Here is a 27971-nt window from a genome sequence, read left to right on the forward strand (position 1 = left end):
GTAGAACATGATAAAATTACACAAATATACAAAAATCAAAATTTTTATTTAAATAAAATTTTATGATCAGCTCCAGGAGCTGATACATGTTTTTTTTTAAATCGACATCTGGTCAGACATAGAAATAACATTCCATCACACCCAGCTGGAGGTCAATGCCGATGTGGCTGAAAATAACTGGCTAAATTCGGTAATATAGTAATAACCGGGAGGAAACCGAAGCAAATAGGCGGACATGATCCAGAAAATAGAAATAAATAGAAACAGGATAATCTGGCACAGGTTACACCATCACACTTCTTTTCATATATGTACTACATCGATTCTTCGTATTATTGCATCTGCATTGAATCATTTGCAATTAAAAAAAGCACAGCAGCCGATACAGCATAAATTGATCATTCCATTGTGATGTTTGGGTTAAGCTGAACTGAAAGTCAAATACAATTTTCTCAGGAGAAAAGAGAGCTTATGATAACGTTTCTATATGAGTTTATGGTCCTGAGTGCATCATTCGTGCTACTTCAAAAAAAGTGCACACATCAATTTAGATAACAAGCAGATAGCAGCTTCATCACTTTTTTAATAGTGCAAAATGTGTATAAATATATTTGAAGTTTTCTTTGGTGAAAAATTCTCTTTTTGCTTGCATCAGCCTTGCATCTTGTGTTTAGTTACCACTATTTACCTTGCATCCATTTTGAAAAAACTGACTAAGAGATATCGACCCCAGGGGCTTCCTGTGGTCTTGACATAAAATACATGTTGTCACAAGTTGAAACTTCTGGGGAGAATCCTGAAATTTAAGTAAGAAAAAAGCTAAGTCCCTGCACTTGAATTTTTATGATGTTCACTGGCAAAGAAAACGTAAAACAAATAACAGAATAAAAACAGGATTTGACCCAAAAATGTATTGAATTCAATGTGCTGCTTTTTTGTCAGCAAACCTGTTTTGATTTCTTTGAATTTAATTACTGTTTTTGTAAAAATAATTCTACAGACCCCTGCACAGGATTGTTACCTTTTTCGGCATAAAAATCACAATTCGCCCAAACTTTTCACTTCATCACTGCAAAGTATTGAATACCAGTTGAACCACAATTGTACCCTGGAGCGTATCATTTCAAGGAGACTATGAATTTTTTACATTTTATCACAGAGGGCCTGGGGTCTCACAGAGTTCAGTTTTGAAGTCAAATTCACTGAAATCTTCAGACCAACAAAAAATGTTGAGCTAAGCTGAGATAAGATGCGTATCCCAAAAAAGACATAATGCTTGCGCAAGACATTGAATGATCATACTAAAACAGCTACTACTAGTTCCCTAAACATAAAGATAACAACAAAAGATTTACACCTCCCATAGAGGGAAAATTAATGTTACTAGTTTTAAATAAAACATCCGTTACAACTCCTTCTAGCAAACACAGCTTCACTGATGATTCGAGCAGAAATCAATACGAAAACAGATCAACAATCACAGTTATTTGGCTTTACTTTAACTGTAATATTACAATAGAACTGAGATACTAATAAGCATGTACACAGAGAAAAAAGAGAAAATAATTGAAGTGTATGTGGTTTTGACACAGGAAGTGCCTAATCCGGAATTCAAAAGAAAATTTCATCCGGCATCTCCTGTTATCACCTCTGACTGATTAGGTTGATAAAAATAATTTTTAGAAGTCTATTGGATAAGATTTCAACCTCAGAAAGAACCACGATAAATGCAGTGGTTCACCGTATGTTCAACTGTCTGAACCATAAGCGCCACCAACAGGTCATTATGTGCAAAACTGGTTTTATCTAAAAAAAATAGTATATGTAAAGAGGACGAGGGCATCAGAAACTTTCACAGTTAAATCAGATTGAAATTGATTAAATGATTCGGTTTTGAGAACTGGGATTTATCCTAGAAATATTACACAATAGCTACAAACAGGACTACTAATCATCTGGTTGATGGATTAGCTATGATATCGAGTTCATTACAGGTGACCCACTTTGATTGTGTACTCTTTTTCACCGAGTTGAAAACACCTCACTGCTTATTAACTTATATACAAACATATACAAGACATCGTACACTGCAAATTGAGGCAATAAAACTAGAATTTCGAAAGAATGAAATTTGAAGTTACGCCAGGGTAGGAAATCAGTTGCTCTGTAGTAAATTATGGAGCGTTAGTTGGTGCTCTTGGGAGAGCTGACTGATGCACATCTGTGCAATTTCTGTTTGTCCTTGCAAGCACTGCTTCACAATCTCAATCATTCGTTTGGCTACTTCTGTGTCTGTTTCTATGGCTTCCTTCATGAATGTTTCTGCAAATATACTTAGAATTCTGGGTAGGTTCGCATGGTTTGCGCCTAAGATGGTAGGATGGTTTGCTGCAATTAGATCACACAAATAACCCATGACGTGGGGGACCTCTGCTGTGTCTTCCCAAATCGGGAGCCATGTGAACCAGATTGGGAGGATTTCATCTACATTAACATTTGCGCTGTTGTATTTGAGGATTTTTGTGATAGCCGAGACAGCATTCTCAGTAACAGCTAAGTTTTCTTCAGTTTTTGCACTTGGATCATTGATAATGGATATTAAGACCGGAAGGACCTCTGCACAAGTACCTGTGATAAAAATAAAAAGGGAAAATAATTAGAATTTTAGGACAGTGATTACTTAATATACTACAGTTAACTTAAGTTTACTTGTAGAAGCTGTTATTAATCCCTCAAACTCTTTCCTCAATATTGAACTCGCATAACCACAAGTCATTTTGTTCAGAAAATACATACTTGCATATCGCATTCAGCACTACAACCGCAGTAGCCATGACTAGAAATAATGATGCACCTTCTTTGTTTGGGTTTCATTCGTCTTTAACCGCTGATTTTTCATCCAGTCTAGTGGTACACAAATGCCGGCACAAGTTATTTCTCTTGCAAAATAGCACTGAAGTATAAGAACATGGAACTATGTTTAGGGCTTAACTTCCCCATTTTTCAAGTAAAATATTTTTATAGCAAATATTGAAGATAGGTTTCTCCTACAACTTCCAGCACCACACATATAAATCAAGATAGGGGATTTGATAGTTTCATGATTGACATAATGGCATCCTCAAAGCAAATATCCATTCAACTGAAACTGTTCCCATTATCTATGCTTGTATGACTATCAAAGTAAAAGAGGAAATTCGAAACATCTTGAGCACTATCAGGTTTTGAGACCTCCATTAGCCCAAGAGCGGGTATCTAATTCCCTTGAGATTACAATTCTTGACTATGTAGAGAGTCCGAAATTAAGAGCATATTTCCCAACAAAGAGTTTGCAAAGCAAAGGCATTCAGATTCTTACATAGGCAGAAACACTAGAAATGATTTTTGCTACACCTAATGGCACTGAAGATACTTGGAATTTCCCCTCTTAATTTACTGATAACTTTGAGGTATCTCAAATCATCAATTTTTCATTTGATGAAAATTAAATAAAAACGGTCCTTACTGGCAAAAGTAGGTCCTCCAAACATGGCTAAAACTCCACACCCATAGATTGCAGTCTGTCGCACTTGCGGAACTTTGTCTCTGATATAGGTCGTCATGGGTCCGAGGAAGTACTGTTGGTACTTGATGCATGCTGGTCCGCCTGACTCGATTACATCATCGAAGATACACATAGCCCACTGGTGATCGGCCCATGAGTGGTTGGGCTCCAACATTTTGATGAAGTGATGGATAATCTGGTCGAAGTAGGGGAAAAAGTCAGTCTTGTACGACACGAAGAGAGCATGGATTATGTCTGCCACTTTGGCTAATTTGAAACTGTCTTCACTATTTTCGTCTTCTAATTCTTCTTCTACAACCTGGAATCCAAAATAAAACATGAGCTTGGTGTCACAAAAGCAATAAATTTATTGATTCATAAAAAATTCTTATACTTTAGGAGCTCTACTGTTAGCATCTTTGAGTGGAATTAGAGGTGCTTGATGCAAATAATTCATTTTCAAATCTCTAAAAATTGAGCAAAAAAACGAATATTTGGTAAACGATCATGCCTTCAAGTATTTTGGCCGTCTGGACAAAAATAGGAATTTTTCCTGGGAAAGTTTTTTTCAGAAATTTTCAGGAATTAATAAAAATCGTATTCCTCCCCTCCTCATGAGAAATTTACAATCATACACCACCCCTCACTCTCCAAACAATTTATTCACTGCATCATTTGATTCATATTTACAGCAGGAAAAATCAGATGAAAAAATAATAACATCAAAATCAATAATGTTCATTTCTCCGTTTGTTAAGCACAAATGGCTCATAAGATAGAAAACAATATCTGAACAGTTATATGCGACAACTTATAATATGTTATTCCATGGATGTTAAGTTCTAATATACGAGGGGCGTTCAATAAGTAAGTATCCCCCCCTCCTCAAATCTATAAAAATGAATCAATTTTGAAAAAACTTGGGTTTAAAATCTTTCTAGGGATATACTGAGTTCAACAAAAGAAACCACAACAAAATCGGAACATGTGCGGCTGAACGCAAGCCGTTTGAACGCGCCGCGGTGCACGGTGTTCCTGCCGGATCGGCAATCCATTGCAGCTTGGTGTTCTGTTATTACCTTTCTAAGGTAATAATTTGGATTTTCCCTGCGAGTGGGCCAAACAATCTACATTGATCATAAAATCACGGTAAACACATATAAAATGGTAGTCTATTTCACATGTTTATCATGGAGTTATATTATCATCCAATTGTTCAAGATCGCCTGGCATCTTTCGAATTGGAAGTATTCTCACACCTTCCCTCCTCTGCTGATTTGGCATCATTTGACTATCATTCATTCCCTTATCTGAAAGCTAAAATTAGGGGAGTTCATTTGTAAAACGTCAAACTATCTGTCCACACTTTCTTCAATAGTCACCCAATAGCATCCATAAGCTTTTCTCACAGTACCAGACCTGCTTGGATCAAGCTAGTGACTACGTGGAGAAGTGAGGAAAGCCCCTTATTCTACACCTAACTTCTTGGATTTTTTGTTAGTTAAAAAAGACTGCAGCTTTGGCAAAGAAGCTCCTCTTTTACCGCATACTTAAAATCCCTATGGATCCAGCAGGTGTGGCGCGCACCTCAGCGCATTCAAACAGCTCGGGTTTGGCCGCACATAGTTTGATTTTGTTGGGGTTTCATTTGTTGAACTCAGTATATCCTAAGAAAGATTTTAAGCTCATGTTTTTTTTAAAAATTGGTCCATTTTTATTAATTTTAGAGGAGGGGGATACTTACTTATTGAACGCCCCTTGTAACTGACAGACTTAAAATTTTGATGAATTCTTATTTATCACATTAACTAAGAAGTGATGCATAAACTCTGTAAGTTGGAAACATTTTTCAAAACTAAAGTGATACCTCAATTATCTGATGAATTATGATGGTACCCCAAGCCGGAAATAGAAAACGCTGGATAATTGAAATTTCATAAAAGCACATGAATCAAATGAAAATGTGTGGGAAAACAAAGAGCACTTCGAAAACATAAAAAAATGTTTCGCCGGATATGCGATGAGCGGATAAGCGAGGTATCACTGCACATCCAGCTATTGGCTTCTGAACATATCACTAATCTTTTCTGAGAACTTGATGTTTTAAAACAGCGAACCATTTAAACATGAGTTACATTCAAATTAATCTTGTAAGTATCAAGGCATCCTCAAACTTGAAACTCCTCAAGTTAAGGAGGAAAAATTTGTTTTATGGAGGCAAACGTTCATGAAATAAGATAAATATGGTAAACTATGACTGAGAAGGCATACCTCATCATAATCTTCATCCTTCCTTTTCTCCAATCGGTCAACTTCGTTCTGGAAATGTTCAGACATGGTCCTGTTGATAAAACTAAGAAGACTTGTCATCCATTCTTCCGTCAAACAACCGGATCCTAGGAATTCTACACACTTAGCCATTGAATCCATCAACTCAAGTAGGACATCTGGCTCTGATTCAGTTTCGATGGCTCGCAAAAGTTCTGGACAGATGAAGTTCCACATACCTTTCAAATATTCTGCGCCTGAAAACAGTCATATATTAAATTATTTTAATTCAAAATGTCGCATGCAAACGGACAGGGTTCATGGCATTTTCCCAAAAGCAAGGTCAATTATTTCCTCAGATTTTACAGAGAGTTCCAATTAATCAAGTCATGAACCTAAGAGAACTTTCTAAAAACCACTGATTGATATTGGGATCTTATAAAAGAGTTGCAAAAGCTCTATCGTTACCAGGCTAGGTTCTACATGCGTGCTTCACCGGAGAAATTGCAAAAAAAACGCAGCACACTATCGAAAAAGGCTAAAGTTAATTCAGATCTTCTTCGATGAAAAGAGTTACAAATGTGAATACTCCCGAGAAGAGGTTGCTGAGTAATGCGGCATTCACGGTAATGAAAGGGTTATGAGGGCTGTAAGAGTGCCTTGTCAAAGGGCAATTAATATTCTGATGCTTTCAATCTCTACTGCTATGAAAAGAGGCAATAATAACATGGACAAGAAGAGGATACAAAAGAAGGAAAAGTCACAGATTGATATTTTGAATGTCTACATAACATGACAAAAAAAACTTGTTTCAGGGGAACATTAAAAAAATTACATATTTGGCGAATGCCCAGTAAAGTTGAATGGTAATTGTTTTCTTTGCTTGCTTACCATTCAGTTGAGCGCATTCTAAGAGATAGGGTAAACTAATGGCTGCTGCTGTTCGCACACCATCATGGAAACAGAACTTGAGAAGAGGAACAAGCAATTTGACAACTTCCTCAGTATATGGTGCAAAACCTTCTTTCAATTCACGAGCGTAACAAACCAGCATTTCACAGGCGGCAGCTTTGTCCTCCAAACCTACGATAAAAACAATTATTTAAAAATAAAATTGAGGCAAAAGACACTAAGACTTGATTTAATAGAATGGAGTTACAATGTTTGTCTGGAAGTATTCGACAGATTTCTTTTTCTGGTGAACTAGCTACTCAATCTGCTTAAAAGATTTGAGGAAAGAGCTTAATGCAAAAATGGCTCCCCCCCCCCCCCCCCGGAATTTCTTCAAACTGTGTCTAACGCTTACTGATACTTGAGCGCTTCTAATCCCAAATTTTCAGATCTCCAAAAAATTTTGGGGGGGAGCTAGGGGGGGGGGTGGAATTCCAAACCTGTGAACCTCGATAGCTTTTGAACAAAGAAAGATATTGAGGTCCGGTTTGAACGAAAAATCGTCTAACATTGCATACTTCGAGATTCCCAAGGTCAAAATCCCGAAATCACATTTTTCAGTTAAATAATTTGGGTGTTATTAAATCAGATGGAATGTTAAAACCGTGCAAAATAAGTTTTAAGGGGTTCTTGAGGGTCGCTGAGTTCAGAAATTACAGATACTTCCAAGAAACTCACTTTTTTAAAATTACAGCTCTGTAGCGCTACTTTAGAGGCCCACCGAGCGCCAACCAGCCGCTCAGTGGGCCTGTATGGAGCTGTAATTTTAAAATAGTGAAATGTTGGAAGAAATCTGTCAAATCTGAACTCTACCGCCCTTGAGAACCCCTAAAAACTTATTTTGCACTATTTGAACATTCAATCTGATTTAAAAACACCCAAATCCAGCTTTTTCGCGGAAAACAAAATGCCATGCTAACACTTGATACACACTGTTTAATCAGGTGCTTGCTGTCAACTGATTGAATGCATGTCATTGCAATTGCGTGTGTGCTTTCAGGAGGATATGGAAAAAGTCCAAACCAAGTCGCAACTTCTTATCTATAGTAGATTCCCAGATATAAGCAGAGGCTTGATACTTCCCAGACAGACCTCATAATCAAAAGTTGAGACAATTTGCCATCTTTAACTAAGACGTGACAGACTTTAATAACATTTCTAAATTTTTTCAAAACATACTAAAAAGATGTTTACCCTATTAAGAGGAGGGCAAAAGCACATTTTAATACAATTCTAAAACCTTGAAAGAGGTGATGAGAAAAGACAAAGAGGTGTTTATAACTCTTACCAGCTGTTCGGATACCAAAGTTTTTTTGTTCACCGAGGGAGACGAACTGCCAGTCAACATCATTGCCAATATCTTCCATAGCTTCGTTGTCCACAAGTACGACTTCAGGTTTTATACCAGCAGTCTTCATGACTGGCCCAATGACTAACGGTAGGTACTGCTCAAATCTTTTGCCTGCAAAAGCATAAAATAACATCACTGAGGAACATGGAAGAGCACAGAAGAGCAAGACTTGATTTTATCAGATGTATTCACAGTCGTTGACAACTAATTATTGGAATGATAGAAAGCATTTTTGGTCGATAACCTTAGTTCCTACTTTTTGGACCAAAATTGAGAAAAGTCACTTTTTTTTTAAAGATTTGCCCCTGTGGAATGAGGTTTCTTCCATCTGAACAGTTAAAATTATACGGAACATTGAAAAGATATTTATTCCATTTTTCGACAGAAAAAATATAATTAAAAATAATACAGTGATTTTACCAAGAATTTTGCAGATTCTCGCCCATGCTGAAATGAGGTAGGATGTCTGTGGGTCATCATCCGGCAGAGGCTCATTACTTTCGGATTGTGTTTTCAAAAGCATGTCCATAATATCACTGCAATCTGGGACGAACTTATCAGCTCCGACAGCGAATCCAATTAAACTCACACACTCAATTGCCTTTCCTGGAAGATTAAAAGTAGATTGGATTGATCTATTTATTCCTGATATTTTTTGGTCAAGTAGTTAGTGCCTGAGCTGTACCAGTCAAACACAATGATTTGCTTCAGATGACAGAATTCACTTCTTTGTGTCCAAAAAGAGCATTTGCTATCGAGGAGCAAAAACCAAATATGTCTTCAATTATGCAGATTCAATATAAAATTGGATAAGTTGAAAATAAAGAATTGAGGTCAAATAATTTCATCGAATTTTAGTCTAAATTTTGATACCAAAATCACCAATTAGGATGCATTAAGGATTTTTCATCCATGGAGTCTCAATAATTGGGGGAAGAATTTTTTCAATGCTGAATATTAAATACCATCTACATCATGAGAAAAAGCAAATCCTTTCTATAGCATTGATTTTGGGAGCACAGGTAATTGCCATTCCTGTACAACAGGCCAACAGGTGATTTGGTTTTAATCTGCACAAAATATTTCTCACCACAAACTGCATGCAATGGGGTTGTTGCATGATTTTTTTAATTCAGTCTCTACAAGTTGGAGGGGTGCTGATTGTTAAGGTATTCATTGAAAAACTATCTGATGATTGGAACATGCAGAAAACGCCCGGAAGAGTCATAAACTGTTTGAAACGGGGTTCCTTAGTGCGCCTTAAAATCTCGTTACTGTGACGTCACAACGCACCGCCATGGGTTTTTGCTATCTAAACTGCGTGCTAATAAAAGTTTTTTTTAAAAAATCAGGAAAAATTCAGTTATCTGATTAATCCCACTTTCTCATCTTGATAGATACCTAAAGATAGGTGAATCATTTTCAGACTTAGTTTTTGGCTCTTTACTACTATTTTTAAATCACAAGTGAGTTAAAAACCACTCTTTTCCTGCTTTCTTCACGGAACGAAGGAGCTGGTGGGCGATGAATGGAGGGTGGTGCGCAGCAACCGGCCTGCTCAGGTTCTTCTGGCTGCATCCACTTATCATCGTAGCCGATAAGACCTTGAGATGAGCTAACCTAACCTAACCTCCACAAGATAACTACGCCGTCTAGATGTAGGTAATGGCAGCAAGAAGAGACTCCAAGGCAGTGTGACGTGTAGTTTGACCAACTGTATAGAAGGCAATGAAGATTTTTCATTTCCGACTTGAATTTGATGGAACTTTAGTGAGCTTTTCCGGGCTTTGGGACTCAATTTTTTACTTTTTTAAAGTTACCATCGTTTTTGGGGCGAAAAGTTCTACTGCTACATATAATTTATTCTCAAATCCCTCACCCATGCAACAACCCCATTATCTTTGCAATTTTTATCCATCATTTGAGTTCATATCTTTAAGAATAAAGGCTGAACAATACCAAGGATACATTTTCTAATTTGCTTCATCATAAAAAACTATGTTGTGCGAGAAACTGGATTGCGAATAATTGAGTAACGACTTTCTTGTTTAGGTTGGTGATGGGTTGAATGAGTTGATTCATACAATCATGCCCACTGGAACACTAATGAGCATTTTTTCGCAGAAAATCTTCAACTATTCTAAAATAATAACAGTCAATTTTTTTTAAAGATTAAGAAACTTCATGATATGCAATTGATTAGATTAAACATTCAAATTTAAAAAAAAAGTTGAGTGAGGAGTAAGGCATACCTCTCAGCATTCTCAATTCTGGCGAGTTGGCATTCTGAATGATGTACTTGAGACACGGCATCAACCTATCGTAAAACTTAACAAACTGGTCCTCGGCCGCATCTGCTACAGAGGCAATTGTTGTGACTACCTGCTCCAATACTAGTTTGGTTCCTTTTTCCATCAGTTGCTTCAGTTTAGCTTGGAGCACAGACTCTAGTTTGGCCATCACTCCATCCAGATAATCGGCTAGGATTCTCTTTGGGCACTCTTCGCAGAAATTTACAAGAGCAGCACCTAAAAAAAAGAAAAAGAAAAATGTTGCCATGAAAAGTAATGGGTTTTTGAGTTGATAATTTGTAGTAAGATTCAGCTGGATTTAGTTCCCTTGATGTTAAAATGAAAGTGAGTCATGGAGAAAAATTAAATAATCAAAATGACAATAGAATCAGTGAGAAAAAAAACACACCAAGTCGGTAACTCGAGAATGCTCAATTTCCATTTAAGACAGTCAACTTTCATAGAGGTCATTGAAGTTAACGCATCTGTTTCAACTCAGACCTTTAAAGTGTCTGTAAGTACTTATCTTTTGACACCAAAAATCTTTTCACGATTCGCATTGCTATGCAAACTGACACGGAGAGAACGCAGGAATTTCGTACACTCTTGCCGATTTTTCCCCATTGAGAGTTAAAATGTTTGAGAAATGACTGTTGTATCTATGGGGGAGAAACATCATGTATTCACTTTCCTTTTATAGACGCGTTTCATGTAGACTTCTATTTAGTCAGGCATTCTAAAAGTAGACCTCTTATTTGCAGACATTTTCAACGTAGACCACAAAAGTTAGACATTTTTTGAGTAGACCATTCTTTCGTGGACCTACTGTCTGTGAATCCAAACTCCAGGCAATAATAAGTTGAGAGGTTAGATTGAGACTAATTACCTCCATGTGCTTGCACTCTAGGATTATCCTCATCATCTAAGATCATGAGAAGAGCTGGAATGACCTTGTCGTGGAATTTCTTTTGGAAATTGGGTCCAAAATCAGTTGACATTTGACCAATTGCATTGCATGCTGCATAGCGCACTCGTGGATGCTCATCTGCCAGGAACCGCAAAATGCCTTCCATAATTTGTGGTAACATGGCTTCCATTTGTTTGTAACATCCTTCTCCTACGGCTGAAACTGCCATTAGAGCGGCGTGTCTGCAGAAGAGAATGAAAGTATCTATGGTGAGAATGTAAGGAAAAAGTGAACGTACACAAAAAATTTACCAAAGGTATAATGCAGCTGACGTCAGATATGTCAATTTCTTTGCAGCCTAAGGCCAGAGCAACTGTGGAAAAAAAAGCCTCCTTGAGTGTACTTACAAGAAGATGCACCAAAGTCTATCCTGGCACTTTTACTGACATCGCCAGATGTTGCCAGATGCAAAATTTAGGTGCTGAAGTACTGACAATATTTAAAAACAGGGGCTCCTCTGGCATTTTAAGACCTCTACTGATGGCTGAGAAGACATGAAACATTGGCTTTCATGGCGATACCAAACAGTGAATCTCCTCCTTGGGACTAACGCAAGCAACGCATTTTGTAAAGTTTGAAAATAATCTGATACCAGGAAAAGTTAGGCTTTATGCCTATTTATTTTTTTATTCAATTTGAATTTCTGAGGTTGTGTTAAAATGTTTGATTTCTTCCATATATTTGAGGATCTTTTACTCAAAAAAAAAAAAAAAAAAAAAAAAAAAAAAAAATTACGTTCTTTGAAAAACCAGATAAATATATAGATAGAAAGGAAGGAGACAAATGTCACTTGCATTTCACTAATAATTTGTCAATAATATTGATAAGAATTCTTCTTTTGTCAAAGATGTTAAAAAAGCAAAAATAATACAACAAAGTATGAATGAAGGAGGAAAAAAAACTTGAATGATAAAATACTTAATGTTCGTCTTTTTAATGACTCATTTCTTTTTCCCCCAAGGTAAAAAGACCTGAAAGTATAACTAACCATACCACTGTAGAGAACCACACTAGCAGTCAATTATTTATAGTCTATTGTCAAGTTTCAAATATAATCAGCCATTTAGCTGCTTCATCATAGCCTGAGAAACAATACTGCTCAAAGGTAAATTTTGACAGTTGTAAATTTTATACTCAGTGATGTGAAACAAACAGCTGATCTTATCTAGATAAAATGGAATCCCTCAACCGCGGCACCGATCAGAGGAGTTACCTGGCATCTGATTCAGGTCCAAAACGATAAATGATCCTGGAAACTTCACTACAAGATGTTTGGACTGGTGCTCAGATGCAACTGTTTCTTTGGCGACAAAATATTTGTAAAGTCTCACCTGTACTTCCAGTCTGGATTTGCCAGCATGGTAGGGATATTCTCTACAATGTGAGGAAGCATTGTTTTACCGCCAAGTCCACAAGCTAATCGGTCTAACGCTGATTCAGCAATCACATTATTCCTATTAACACAATTAATAATTAATCAACATATAATTATAATTTCAGCAACTTCTTACTTGGAATTTTAAGAGAAAATCAAAGATAATTACTGATGAAAGTTTAGAAATTTTGCTGCCGTTTTTGTCGCAAGATTACAAAATCTACTCGTAATAGAGCATCGCATAAAAGATTGTGTGCTACGCTTTCACACATTGTACATTTCCTGCTCATTTCATCCAATAAATTGAACTCTATGTCCACTTTACAAAGACACAATTCCAGTGAGATAGGTATTAATGTAAGCAAAGCATTTAGGATCTTTGACTTTTGATTATTTCTGATTCTCATAGTTTAAAGGGCCCTTAAGCTGTTGGACACCATGCTCAGTCAAAAAAATGAAAATTTGAGCATATAGTTTGAGATCTTGGATAAAATGAACAAGCAAAACCCTTGTGTGAGAGCATAAAGTCCAATTTCTGGGACGTGATTAAATGCAGTCATGGGCGTCTAAAATCACTTTTTGGAGGTGAGTAATCGGTAATGTAAATAAATCTTTCTGAGGCACAATCGTGTTGTGTTCAAAATCACACAGGTAGATTACTAATCAAATTATGCTTTTAAACTATCTCATTTCAATGTTAATAACAACTGTAAGCTAGATAAAATATTCAAAAAACCGATGACTACTTACTCATCAGCATCATCATCAGCTATCTCATCCTGAAGTGTCCACTCGGCATCATCTTCAATTTCAGTCATCATTTTCAAAATTTGTGGCACAACAATGGGAATGTACTTGCCTCCTACTTTCCGCATCATGGCTGGAGCTGTTTCGCTTAGAGTTACAAATATTTCCAGAGCCAAGTGTCTAAACTCATTTTGCCTGTTTTCATCGGAGAACACCTGCAAGAAAAAATCAATGGATGCGTAATGAACTAAATAAAAAATAGAAAATTCGATTTTCTTTTAGGTTAATGTTTTTCAAACATCTTCAGGGTGTGTAGCATTTTCTAATTTTGAAAAATCCTGATATTTTCCTGATTTTTCTTGATGTTTTATAAAAAATTCCTAATTTTTTCATTTCGAAAATTCCTGATTTTTCTCGACTCCTAACACGTGGGCAAAAAGCAGTAAGACTTTCTCCGTTGAGGACATTCGCGCGAGAAAAATTCCTGATAAAATGTCCGATTTTTCCGATTTTCTTGATATTTTCCTGTCAGCCAAATTCTGATATTTTCCGGTTTTTCCTGATGCTAGACACCCTGATCTTGCACCAGGAGGTGGAGCAAAAATATTCGTTCAAGGATGGAATTCTAAAGAGCCAGTAAAAATATATTCTGAGGTCCTGTTCACTATTAATATTATATTAAATATTTCGAATTTCCAAGTAATTTAAATATAAAATGGGCCTCTAGAAAACTTTTGCTAGTGCAAAAATAAGAATTGTTACATATAGAAAATGTCTCAAAAATCACTATGAGCGCATCGGCAAGGTCTGAAATACACTCCTTAATTCACAATTTGCATAAGAAATTTGCTTATATTCGAGCTTCCTGCCTCAAAAACGATACATCAGCACGGGTGAACATTTCGTTAGAGGAGTCATTTCATCCAACCCCTGCTCACAAGGATACTATGCAATATTCAACGTAGCCTTCACCAATCTGCCAAAACACATGTGACAGGACGATGATTCTAACCACCTGATAACAATCCGCCTGTTTACATTCAAAATCTCTCGCTTTGATAGATATCTGCCTTGATTGACCTCAAACTCTCCTAAACTTGCGCACGGAAGCGTCAACTATGTTGAGCAGGGATTGAATGGAATGACTCCTTTATCGAAAAGTTCACCTGAGCCATAGTATCCTTTTTGAAGCGGGAAGCTTCAAAAAATGTAAATTTCTTACGCGGATTCTAAAGTTAGGAGTGCATTTCAGAGTTTGCCAATTCGCTCATCATGACTTTTGAAACATTATCTACAAGGAACCACTCTTATTTTTGGTCTAGCAAAAGTTTGCAACAGGCCCACTGGGACAAATCCACAAATTGCAATTTAACATTATTTTTGCCTAAAAACCCTTACAACTTAAGTAATCGTGTAGAATATCAGGTGTGATGAAAGAAATTTTCATCATCATTGAATAAATTGATGAAGCTTTAACCGCAAAATTAGACATTGTAGCGATATGTTATATTAGCTTAAGCCATAGATTTAGAGTGATTTAGAACTACATCATTTTCAAATTCTGTAAATAATGGCTAACATGCCACATAATGAAGTACACTTCAGCAATGGGTCAGTTGCGCTGGTCACAAAATCGTGTTTTGATGCTTGATTCTTGTAGATTGGCTAAAGATAATAAAATCTGTCTAAACAGCAACTTTCTGCGTTCAATGTTAACGCTTTGAAAAATCCGGTTCTTGATGTCATCCACCGCAGAGGTGACACCCTTGTTCTTCCATCTTGCTTTCATCTGAGTTTCACATTGAACAACCAGTGCAAATGTGCGTCACGCTGACTGATGAAAGAAAGGTGGAAGAAACCAAGGGTGTCACCTCCGCGTTGGATGACGTCGAAAACCTGACTTTTCATAGAGAGATATCTCGGTTATTATAGAACGTAGAAAGTTGCGGTTTGGAAAGATCTTATTATTCTTAGCTAATCTACAAGAAGCAAGCATCAAAACACGATTCTGTGACCAGCGCAACTGACCCATTTGTGATTGAGCGAGTTGCCGTGTATTCATTGGTGCGAAGTGAAGAAGAGGGCATAAAAAACTCACTTTGATGCACAATTGCACCACAGCTTCTAACTGCGGACGCAAGAATTTGGGAACAGTCTCGCAAAGATCAACTAAAGCTTTAAGCAGTGTGTCGTCATCTTCTTTCTCACATGACTCTGCAATTACATGAATTGCAACTGGCAGAAGGTCTGTGAAAAACTTTTGAATGTCCTGTGCTTCTTCATGCAAGCTGATAAACGCACAGAGGGCTCTCACAGCTTGGAACCGAACTTCATATGTTCCATCGCAAAGTGACTGGTTTAACATCTGCTTAATCACGTCAAGGTAATTGGGTTGCTGGTTACCGAACACTCCTGGTACTTGCCTGAAAAATATTAAAAATTCAGAGTTACGGGCTGAATAGAAAATAATAAGTGGTCTTGAATTGAACAAGAGGGAGCAGAAATTTATTTCTTTCTAATCTGACAGAAAGTCCGGGGACACAGATTATAACATCTTTTATTTCAGCACTAAAAAAAAATAAAAACCAATTTTGCGAATTCTCAAGTAGGTAGTGCTAAGAATTTTTGTTCGCAAGATAATTTATTCAAAATTTTTAGGTACTGGAGAACCATTTAAGCGTTACATGTACCCAAGTGATGTTATTTGACCCATACAAGATGCCGCAGAATTTGTAAAATAATTAGGATGACAGAGAAAATAAATACTTACGCGAATATTCTAAGAGCAGCTTCTTTCATTCGAGGAGACTCTGAATTGGCTGCAGAAAACAGGAAAAGTAAGAATTCCTGCCAGCCGTTGTTACCGTCATCGTCAACTAAATTTCGTGCTAGTTCAGCGACTACATCACACAGTTTTTTGCTTATAGCCTCACTTTCTTCATTTTGAACTAGCATCAACACACTATCTTTTAACTGCTGTTGATTTTCTGGTGAAAGCTGGAAGAAACATAATCAATAGGTTAGGACATTGTAAATACACGTTGCAACAAATATGCGAGGTTTCTATGATTTTGTCATTTTCTGATTCCATGACTTCCTTCACTTTTTGCTGACTCCGAAAATTTTAACTTCCTAGACTTTCCCTGACGTTTAAACAAAACTTTCACTAAGATTTATCCTCTTAATTACTCTGACTTCTGCTAAATGCCTTTTGCTAATTTACCTGACTTTCCAGACTGCCGAAAACCCTGGATACATTAAAAAGTTTTCCGCTGACTGGCACAATTGGTAAAAGTTTTTATTTTTCAAAATAAGTGAGACAACTGGAATACTTTATCGAGAAGAGGAAGTTCTTCACCATTGAAAGCTCATATCTATCATTGTTCTTCATGATTTTCTTCTATTAGCTGATGTGCATGACGACAGAGTGAGCCGGCAATCACATATCTCGTTTATGGTGTCTGAAAATCTCGGCCTGTGTTATTTTCTTAATGGAGAATATATGTATAATTAATTTTCTACATACTTAACTACTGGAAATCATTTCTTAAAAACTTCAGTGATTGTTTTTTCTATACTTGAAGAGTATTCTTCGAAAATTTCGAGTCATAAAGTTGGTTTAATTTCTTATTAAAAAATAAAATAGGAATGGAGATGTTGAAACACCACAACCCAGCGGATATGTGTGTACATTCAAGTAGCCCTTGAAAGACTCTTTTGGTTCGACGTTGTGATAGTTGTATGAGGAGAGCAAAAATAATATTTTCATCATTAATTAGAGGTGTCATCAGCTAAGTTGACGGTTGTTGACTTTCGGTTTGCAAGCGCCAACGACGAATTTGGGCCTCTAAACAAAGCAGCGTTCGCTTCTATCCACATTGAAAACATCAGTCTCATGATCGAATCGTAAAAAAACTACTTATCAGTTATGATTTGAGACTTTTTTGTGGTTGTGATTTCTGTGTGGCTAAAAATTAAAGTATTACAGGGTTTGAAAGTATTAAAAAACTTATTTAAGCTTGTGTTCTTGCTTCTGAGAGAGCCAGGTGTTTTCATGTGGATAGTAGTGACGCGAAAACGCCTGCAAACCGAAAGTAAACAACTGCCAACTTAGCTGACGACACTTCTAAGGAGAGCAAAAAAAATATTTTCCTCATTAGTTGAGGTTTTCTCTACAAAGGAATAACGTGATTGATTCATTGAGAAAAAGATGTTTCGTATGATAATTTAAAGAGACGAATATACTTAGAGGGAAATAAAATTAAACCAAACTTACTGTTGGGTACATTTCACTGAAGTCATTCGAAAATACTCTCCTGAGTAAAACAGCTGCCATCATCCTTTCTTCTTGCTGAAGACTAGCATCGGGAATTGCATTGAGTAAAAACATAACTCTGTTCTCGAGAGGAATGGCATGATACGTTTCCTGAGCAAAAGGAAAAACATTGGGTTACAATAATTGATGGAGAAAATCCTTAACACTGAGTCATGCCAATTGTCATGACCCATTCTTTCAAGGGTAGGTAACAAAGAAAATCTGAACCTTCAGATGAGAATGTCAGCTCGGATTGATGAAACACCCCAAGACTTCTTAACATATACCACAGATCTTGTTGGGAAATGAGCTAGAAAATGACGCTCTTCAGATTAGAAGTGAAGCACGGCAGATACTGTGGATTTTCAACTAAGGCAGACCGCGAAGGTGGGATCTGAACACACTAAACTTGAGAGAGACTTGCGCATGTTGATAAGGGTGCACGAAGATGGAATCACACGCCCAATAGTTCTCCTTGCAATTTAGAGACATCTCCATTACTTGCCCTGTAGAATTAGGGAGAAGACATCTACCAAAAGCTTGGGAAGAGAGCTTGCACCCCTCAAAAGTTATTGCATGTGTTGTGTACAACTGTATCAGGAAATGGGAGCCATAGATAACCTAAAAATTCTTGAGACTTTCATCCTCGTGGATTAACTTCACATTGTTGATTACGGAGCGTTAAAATTGAGGGACAAATGTGCCTGCCGCAGCAAATTGAGTAATTCTAACAAAAATAAATAATATTACGACGAAAACGTGGGCAACCTTTGTTTAGAACTGACAAGGTAAGGAGCAGACTCACTATCACTACAGCCCAATTGGGATCAAAATAAGCATTGAAAATTAAAAGAAAACACTTACTTCGGCTTGGGTCCTGACATTGTTATCTATGCTTAATAGTGAGACTAAAATTTTATGAAATTGTTCACGTTCTGTCGCCATTATCACATCAAAATTTCACAGTTTAGACTACGACCAGAGCCTACTCGAGAAGAAAAGAAAGATGAGATGTGGGATTCTGTATCAGCATGGTCAGCATGTTTCACTACGTAACGAAAAAATTAGCCAATCACGTTGCGTTCGCTCAGAAAAGAACCGCGCAAATTTGGCGCCTTTTTCAAGTTCCGCGCATCCCAGAAAAAGCGCGCACTTTCTCATGGCGGACGCGGCGCGCTTTTGGCATTTTTTTTAAAACCTTTTGTCAATACTTAATGCTCGCTGTTAGAGAATGATGAAGAGGACATTTCCTCGCCGATGAAATGCTAAACTAACGTCTCTTCATGGTAAAATGTCTATGAAAATAATGTAAAAAGTTTATATTTCTGCAATCAAAATGTAACAAAACATGCTTGCTTGTATCCTCCTGGGTGCCTTGAGCTTTTTGTTCTGAAAAAAATATCAGGTACTTACTTCATTATTCCTACAAAAATGTTCCAGGTTTTACTTTTCTTTCTAGATGTACCACCTTTCTTCTTTGAATGATTATGTCACGGCATTTTTATCTTCTCTCCAATGTGTTAGCATATGGTCATGGGATTCTAATTTTACGCTCCATGCCACTCTACAGGTTTGAAATTTAGTAAGTAAGAGGTTTTCTAAGTGGTTCGAATAATGTTACAAATTTCGTAACTCTTTTGATGAGAGGCTCCCGATGACAGGAAAACTCCTTTCAATACATCATATCTAATTATCTACACTATCACTAGATGCATACCTACTATATAAACTAGACAGAATTTTCTGAGTGCTCATTGAATGAATGAATTCTCCCGTGAGATGTGAATGTGCCTTTTTCAGTGTGCAATAGCCATTGCAAACTGCAGAAGTTTAAGCAGCTGAAATTATAAATCATTTCATCTGTTTCTACTGATAACATCTGCAAGAAAATTTCCTTGTTATATTACTTTTATGAGAGGAGAGGAGGAAATTAGAGGTTGAGAGTGGGAAGGTAGGGGTAGAGATAGGGGGCAATGGGCATTGCGCTTGTGACATTGCAGGTCTCCACTCGTGTTTCATCTTTTTCAATAAAAATCAACCGAAAATTTTGTATGAAACTTCGGATAGTTTCCTCGTACAAATAAAACAGAATCAATATATTTTTAATATCTTGTAGAGGGACAAAGTTTACTTGAATCAATTCATCATGCTTTATAATATTAAAAGTTTTGCACCTCTCTCTCTCTCTCTCTCTCTCTCCCTCCCCTCTCCCTCTCTCTAAATCTCAATATTAAATCCCTCTATTAAATCTCAATATAATTGAAATTTAATAAGTGTTTAATCGCTATTAAATTTTTAAAAAAAAGGTGACTTCAAGGAGACTTCATTGGAATGAAATCAAAATCTCACTCAAAAAATCGCCATTAAATTCCTGCAAAATTTCCAGAAAATTGTAAAAAAAATACATGCAAATGCTACTAGGGAGTATTGCTAGAAAATTCCTAAATACTAATAGATACTTAGTTGCTATCATGTTAGATGGTATTTATGTATATTTTAACATGTATTTCAAAACTAATTACTGTTCTTCCCTTCATTATGCATTCGCTTTCCAGAGTATGTCTTTAAACCAGCAAATTTCTCTGCAGGATGCTTTATGACACGAATAATAGTATTTAAAAATACCTTCATGAAGAAAGATTTAGTTCTTTTTTTCTATGCCTATTTTGTGATTTAAAAAACCATTATCTTTTTTCCCATTCTGTGAGGGTTTGTCTAAGTATACTGTGAATGCTTCCACATAGATTCTCTGAGAATGTTTTGGAAGTGTTCTTGAAAGGTTCTGAAAGACTGTTGGCCCAACTCTGAATTTTAAAAAGGAAAAAGTATTCAAATCGCAAATCCCTGACACATGCAAGAGTTTCATTCTAGTGTCCAATGGTAAATATACTCCAGTTTACCACAAAGAATAAACTCCACAAAATTTAGTTTTTTGAACTGTGAACCTTACAAAACCACCACGACTACAGTTTATTATGCATCTTTGGTAGTTCATTGAGATTTCATTTACATTGGTAAATTCTTTCAGAATCGAAGGTCATTTGTTACAAACGAAAAAGGAAAAATATTGCATTACAAGGATAAAAAATATTTATTTCTCAACATAAAAAACACATATCACAGAGAAATCTTACATCACAAAAACAACAAGTAATAAGCTCTAAAAATAAATTAGACTGGACACGTCAAGCCTGCATTGACAAAGAGGTAGCTGAATGGAAGCATTTATTTTGCTTTGAGAGCCACCTCCTACCAAAAACACGCTCTATAGTTTTATCATTGTATAAAATTTTTGAGCACACTAGACAAAAAAAAGAGTGTGATTCCATATTGAGCAAGCTATAAATAATTTAACATTGTTTGAAAAGTGGTCCATCGCATGTGCTGACAATTTGTGTTATGATGGATGATAATTCTAAATTGAGAAGGAATAATTAAATTGACCTAAAGGCCAAATCTTTCCACAGAAAAGTGTGAGAAAGAGCTTAGGGTCGAAAGAAAAATGAATGAAAACAAAATTCAATGGCTACGAAAATACGAGTCCTTTTCATGGATTCCTCAGGGTTTATGGCAAGTTTTTTGAAGATATTTGAGCAAGATTACTAGAAATTAGAGGCCAAAGATCCCTTCAGAAAGCAGAGAAAAAAAGCTAGTTCGCAAGGTCGAAATTCTTTCACTGATAATGATAGAGAAGAACCAACAATTTTACTGGAATGAAAAATTGCAACTATCAGAAAATAGATGCCTAATTTTAAAATTCAAAGATATTCGAGAACTTTCACTACTCTTTCCATTAAATGAACACTTTCAAGGGCTCGAAAATTGGAATAAAAATCGTGAGTCTTCAAGTACTTTTCATTGTCTCACGAATCCTGTTGACAATCACAATTCCCCAATTCCTCTGTCTTTTACATTGATTTCCTTTGAAGAGAAATTTTTTTCACACTTGCCATGATACACAGATCGCAAAATCTGGAATTTTCTGAACTATCAAACTTATTTTCATTGAAACATAGCAATTCGAATTGTGGTGATCATTTTACAATTTATCTTTCAATATCAACATCAACACAAGAGTCTGAGACCTCCAACACTAACCCTAGAAAGGAAAATTTGGCACACTGAACTTATGATCTTAGGTCATGCCTACGGGCATTATGAGCTCATAGTTCTGTGTTCACTTGCTAGCTTTGAAGTTCTTTTATTCGTGCATCACTCAAATAATAAAATAAAATAAATAATAATAAAAAAATAAAAAATAAAAAATATTACATAATGAGTGGTAGCTCAGTTTTAGCTCCAAAAAGTGAGGGGAAAAGAGGAAAAAAACTTAACCAAAAGTCTTTTTCCCCATTTAAAGAATGTTGAATAAATCAAAACATCGAGAAGAGGGAGTGTAGCAACATTGTAGCTACTAACAAATAGAATTCAGACATTAAAGTAATTGTGCATAAATCCTCTTCAAACTTTCTGACAGCACTTTCTTTAGTAAAAGACACAATTAAAAAGTTTCATGTAATGTAATTCATTTGAACAAAGTAATGAATTTATTCATTCTAAAAATGAATGTGGTTCAGAGAGATTTTGTTGCATGATGATGCAGTTACAACTCTTTCGTCATGGACAGTTTAAGGCTTCAGTTACCCTAATGTCAACAACCCTGAATCAGACTGACTTGGAGGTAAGTTTCGATTTTTGGAAGTTAGGATCATCTGTCTTCCATCCAGTTGCCTTGGGACCAAATTGATAGACTAATCTGCGTCCTTCAACAGGTAGGAATATTTCACTTTTGTAGTAGTACCTGAAATCAAATCCAAAGACTAATTAGCGTTCTCTCTACAATAGAGCTTCTTTTCCAACATAATATTGAAACAAGAAAGTAAAAAACTGGTAGCAGTATGCATAGTTATTTGGGAGACAACTCGTACAACTTGGTTGATAGGTACAACAAAAATCAATGATATTTTTTTTTTTTTTTTTTAAATCTTTCATCTTTAACTTTACATTTTAATGACATTTTTTTTTTTTTTTTTTATCTGACTTAATTCAAAAAGTCTACATTACAATAACGCATCTAATGGTTAAGTTGACAAGGAAATGTTTATCTTATTACCTAACATATGATATATGTACAGACTCATCGTCAACAAGGTGTTGACACACTGAAACTGCCATTTGGCATTACTTCCATCCTAGTAGGGAGCTTATTGAATTCTTTTTCTTTTACTTTTAATGCATATTTTACCATATTATCAATTTTCTTCCAGTCTTCCTTGAATTCTAACACTAAATTTCCCTCATTTCCTTTTGTTATCTTTTGTCTCAGGTGAGTTCCCGTATCTTTCCTTTAGTTTTCAAACTTCTATTTTGATGACTTTGAAGTCTGCACTTCAAAAGAAAAATGTAAATGGAACTTTTTGCTCAGATTCTAGTTAAATTGCTATTATAAAAAGTGCTCTACACCATATATAAAAAAATAATAATAAATAAATAAATAAAAAGAAACAGTGTGTACTGAATTCAATCAAATATAGTCATTGCATGGAAAATTTTGAGGCATACATTATTCAATTCCCCAAAAAGCCCTGTAAACGATGATGCATAAAATTTCGCTCCTTGAATAGTGAAAATGTTTTTAGACCTTAGTTTTGAGCATTTTCGAAAACAAGCAAAATCTGTGCCTCCCATAACAAATGAAAGAAAAAAATTTGGGGGAAAAAATAAAAAAAAATGCATTGGATCATTGGACTTTCCCACATTAAAGGAAAAATTTCATGTTTTCTGAGTTTAACCTTATTTGAAGCAAACGATTTCACTTGGAATTCAACTTTACTCTTCTCGAGATGTTATTAGGGAGTAAAAGTAAAATACTTATAAAATTACCTCATAGCTCTGCTGAATTTTTCGTAGTTCATCTTGGTATTTCCTTTTATTGTGCCCCATAACTTAGCTACTTGGTTGCTTTGTACAAAACGGAAGGTGCCTTCTTCATAGTTGTCCCAACAAATGAAACTTGGGCAATATTTTTCGTTGAATAGTAAATCTCTAATGAACTCCCATAGCCGCCCAAGCTTCTGATCTGAAAAACATAGAAGAAAAATTATGATCAATAATGTTACAGGCTGCTTTTTTAAAGAAATTGTTAAGACATAATATTTTCACTGATAGAATTTCAATGTTCTTCTACACCTCATGAACAAGAAAAGGAAAACAAATCCATCCTGATGAGTTAGAATTGATATGGTTGTAATTGTTAAACAGTTTTACTTAATTTAGTTTCTTTTCAAGTTTCAACATGTGATGGACTTCACAACTTGAAACTTTGTTGAAGCTATTGGTAAGAAGCTTATAAATAGCGCAGAGAATTAAAATGTTAGGATGTTTGACTTTTTTGCTTTGCAAATATAAATATATTTTATCAGAGTCGTTGATAAATATGTTTCAGAAGGTTATCAAAATAGGTAAGTTCAAGAATACATTGTCAGCTGGTCGACAGAACGGTTAAAGACCCGTAGAATAGGACGCAAAAATAATTTACGCCTATCCAAACAGGAAATATAAAATAAATTTTCAGTACTGAAAGCCCGTCATCAATTTTATGGCTTTACTATTTAGATTCAGAATTCTTGAGAGGGAAAATAAATAATAACACATTATTGTGAAATACAAGCCTTGATGACTTTAGAAATTGATCCATTATATTTGATAAATTTCGTGGGACTACTCCCAAACTTACCTCTTTTTTTCTTGTGCTTGTTAGAAGTTCGAGGCCTGCCAGGTTTCCTTTTCACTGAAGGAGGAGCCTCCACTTCTGCACCACTGTCTGAATCTTCTTCTGAAAAAATAAAATTTTGAAATACAGTAACACAGAATTTTGTTTCATTTACTTCTCTAAAAGATCCTACTACCTCCGTAACAACTATGATTGAAAAAATATCTGCAAGTCCTGAATTTTTTATATTAGTTCATTCATTGAATACGTCTCAAAACTACATTCTAATTTCATCATTGCATTTTTACAAATACGTAAGTTTTTATAAGTTATTTTTGTTCCTGAGACCACATACAGGTTTCTGAGTTTTTCCACCAATTAATTTGGTTGACCCTCCCATTAAATGAGTGGTACACGAGACACACACTCCACATACATCCACTCTGGGATACTTTCTGCCAAAGGGTGTTTGTTTTTGTCTCAAGTGCATTCAACGAAACATTAGCAATATACCCTGGCTACATATAAGAGGGGCACAAAGCAGCAGTGACGATAAGGTCCATTTATGACTTGAATATTCATCATGAACATGAACTAATGGAAATACAGCTCAATTTTTACTACATACTTCTACTAGTAAAATCAATGTAATGAAGATATTTATAAACCTACCTTGATAGCTCATACTTGTTTCTGGCTCTGAACGTAACTCGCTAAGACTTGCATAAAGGTGGGAGCCGTAACGGTTGTCATAGGCAATAAAATCTTCTTCGCTCAGACTTAGCAGGTTTTCCCCGCACATGCCACCGAACTTCTCTAGTGCTACTTCTTGAAACGAAACACCTAAGGATTCTGCTGTTGCCATCATCCAATACATTACGTCCAGTTCTGACCATAATTTGACCGGTGTGACTTTCCATTGTTCGAATTTATTTGCTAGTTCATCTGTTGAGAAAAATTTGAACAAAAATGAATTATTAGAACTATACAAATATAAATAAATTTTACTTAAAAATAAAGACACAAATTACGGTCATTTTTAAAATTATTTCGTCATATTTTTCCTAGTTGTTGACGCTCTGCCTCTATGCAGCCATTGATGGCACAAGTCAAAAGCTCCGTAATTTTTACTAAGTGGTTATATGATGGGCCATATGTTATAACGTATGGCCCATCATGTAACCGCTTAATGAAAATTACAGAGTTTATAATTTCATTAAGGAGAGTAATTGGTCTTACAATCTCCAAATTTTAGACTTCGTTGATAAAAAAGAAGAATCTCATACGAAACTATACGAGATGATTCAGGATTAAGTATGAATATTTCAAAAGTCCACCCCTCAGTCAAAATAAGACTTTTTTTCATATGAAATTTCTTTCCATTGCAATCTCCCGCTCCCTAGATTGAGAAAAAAATTCAGTTTTTTTTAAGTTTCAAGTTTTTTCCACATTGTGGCAGCATTCATTGATTAATTTTTATAAAGATAAAACATTCGTTGTGACCTGCGATTATTCGCGTTCAGGAATGAAAAATAAAACACTTATTAGAGAGATGGCAACGTTGCAAAATGTTGTGCGTTTCGGCCTAGAAACGTCCGAATTATTAGCCCAGATGAACACGTCATCAAAACCTCAATATCACTGATTGGGAGAGGAGGAAAAAGTAAAAGATCGATCGGCGATTGGCATGATAAGCGCTTGCAGAAATGATTGAACAGAGAGAAGCACCTAAGGCACACAAAACGAGGAAATATTCATACTTAATTCAGATTTATCGCAGATGACCTCAGAAAAGGCTTCAGTATCTGGGCTGATGATGGCTAATAGTGATGTAAAACGAGAACGGTGCATTCAAAGCGCCTTCAACGACTGAATTATGCAAAACCACCCACAAGGTAATTCGAAGTATTTCTTATAGGGTGCAGGGCGGGTAGGAAAGTACTCATGTGGTGATTCCTTGCGGGGTCCGGTTGTAGCCGCACTTATACAAACGAGTCTATCTGCATTGGGCATTTCAATAAAGAGACTATCCGATTGTAGAGTGGATTATAGAATTGGATAATAGATATAGATAATATGGATAATCGAATTGGCTCTTCCTAAACTAATCTGCCGTGCTAACAGAAAACATGTTACGAACTTTTGGATGTTGCCAAATTTTCTTCAATTATATACTTATTACTTATTTTCGAGGTAAGTTCCTTTACTTGAAAAAATGTCATTTATTTTTCTTGGAAATTTTAAGACACTTTAGTTTAAAATGCGAGAAACATTACCGCAGAGATTGGAGGGAAAATATTTAAAAGTTCTCCGGATTTTTTTTATTTTATTGAAGGAAGGGCACCGTTTGAACATCGTAAGTTCCCGTACACGAGAGTTTTACACACTTTTTTCTAGAAAAAAGTCTAGTCCGTTCTGACGTCCAGACGTCTACATGTGTTCAATTCCTACTTCTTCTTTACTTTGGCGCATCCATTAGGCGTTTCAGGTAGCTGACACGCCAGCGTCAAACAAATATGACAACATTTGCAATTAGCAAGGGAAAAATTACAACTCTATACAGACAAGTTTGGAAAATCATTCGACCAGAAAAGACCTGCATTTGATGTGGGAGTCAAAGACCATCACAACTTTTTTGTGGCAAATGCATGCTTTTAACGAGATTGCCTGCGGTGACTTTTTCCAAAATCGCAGCGTGGAAAATGTAGTGAAGTGTGCAAAAATGCACACTGGAAGAAAAACACATTGGATCTAGAGTCCAGACTCTTGAAAACATTGACAAGAAAAAGGAATCTTGATTCAATCAGATTTAAGCTTAAATCAAAAGGAAATCCGCTCAAATTAAGAGGCTTGGTTCTTGATTTAAGCTTAAATCTGATCGAATCAAGAGTATTTTTTCTTGTCGATGTTTTTAAGAGTCTGGACTCTAGATCCAATGTGTGTTTTCTCCAGTGCATGATTCTGAGACGATCCAAAAATAATTTTGAAGATCCGAGTCTAGAAAATAAGAAATATCTAGAATAATCATACTTAATGGGATCGGTATCACGATTCTGCCGTATAGACTTCATTACTACTGAAGTGAACACTCATGTTTGAGTTTGAGTTACATGCGACAGTATACAGGAAAGGACGACCCTTCAACTCGAAATTTGATGTATGAGACTAACGAACTGTTTGAATTCGTAATGTCAACTCAGCTCAGCTCAGTCCGGAAAAAGTACGATTTGTGAGGAATTTTTCCTCAACTGCTCCTAAGGAAAACGAGTGCATCGGCGAGGCGTGGAGCTTGCGGATTGGGTATTTTTACATAACCCCCAGTCAGAACAAGGTAAAAAGCATTCATCTGTTGTTTTACTTATCATTTTAGGAAAACCAGAGATATAAGGTGATTGAGTATGGAGTTGGGCATAATGAGCTTCATGCTGGGGGCACAGCTTAAAAGGGTCA

At 36.0% G+C, this 27971-nt stretch overlaps 2 protein-coding genes across 3 annotated transcripts in view; both read right to left on the minus strand.

Annotated features, from left to right (window-relative positions):
- Window positions 1–27: 27 nt before the first annotated feature.
- On the minus strand, window positions 28–18832 carry Karybeta3 (karyopherin beta 3). Its single transcript, XM_019046097.2, has 14 exons — window positions 18674–18832; window positions 17771–17920; window positions 16265–16491; window positions 15593–15917; window positions 13498–13709; window positions 12704–12826; window positions 11292–11554; window positions 10367–10642; window positions 8535–8720; window positions 8052–8225; window positions 6704–6895; window positions 5816–6069; window positions 3506–3863; window positions 28–2628 (listed from the first exon to the last, which is right to left on the minus strand). The coding sequence occupies exons 1-14, from the start codon at window positions 18752–18754 to the stop codon at window positions 2156–2158; spliced, it is 3294 nt and encodes a 1097-aa protein (XP_018901642.1). The 5' UTR covers window positions 18755–18832; the 3' UTR covers window positions 28–2155.
- A 2049-nt stretch (window positions 18833–20881) lies between these two features.
- Window positions 20882–27971, minus strand: part of LOC109033520 (ETS-related transcription factor Elf-5) — a 44616-nt gene continuing 37526 nt past the window's right edge. The window contains exons 3-6 of one of the 2 annotated variants that reach the window (XM_019046184.2): window positions 25194–25466; window positions 24546–24641; window positions 23693–23888; window positions 20882–22610 (exon numbers count right to left, since the gene is read on the minus strand). In XM_019046184.2, the coding sequence (XP_018901729.2) occupies window positions 22475–22610; window positions 23693–23888; window positions 24546–24641; window positions 25194–25466 (701 nt within the window). In that variant the 3' untranslated portion in view covers window positions 20882–22474. Of the gene's footprint in view, window positions 22611–23692; window positions 23889–24545; window positions 24645–25193; window positions 25467–27971 lie in introns of both variants that reach the window. The other variant, XM_019046183.2, reaches the window with a different exon arrangement.

The sequence above is a fragment of the Bemisia tabaci genome, chromosome 4, assembly GCF_918797505.1.
Source record: "Bemisia tabaci chromosome 4, PGI_BMITA_v3".
Classification (NCBI taxonomy): domain Eukaryota; kingdom Metazoa; phylum Arthropoda; class Insecta; order Hemiptera; family Aleyrodidae; genus Bemisia; species Bemisia tabaci.

What these genes read in the sequence shown, in the direction of transcription:
- Karybeta3 (XM_019046097.2), bottom strand. Translation starts at nt 18,754, where the DNA reads ATGGCGACAGAACGTGAACAATTTCATAAAATTTTAGTCTCACTATTA. An exon ending in ATGTCAGGACCCAAGCCGAA is followed by an intron (nt 17,921 to 18,673) that starts GTAAGTGTTTTC and finishes CCTTTTGCTCAG; the next exon opens with GAAACGTATCATGCCATTCC. An exon ending in GCTGATGATGATGCTGATGA is followed by an intron (nt 12,827 to 13,497) that starts GTAAGTAGTCAT and finishes TTGTGTTAATAG; the next exon opens with GAATAATGTGATTGCTGAAT.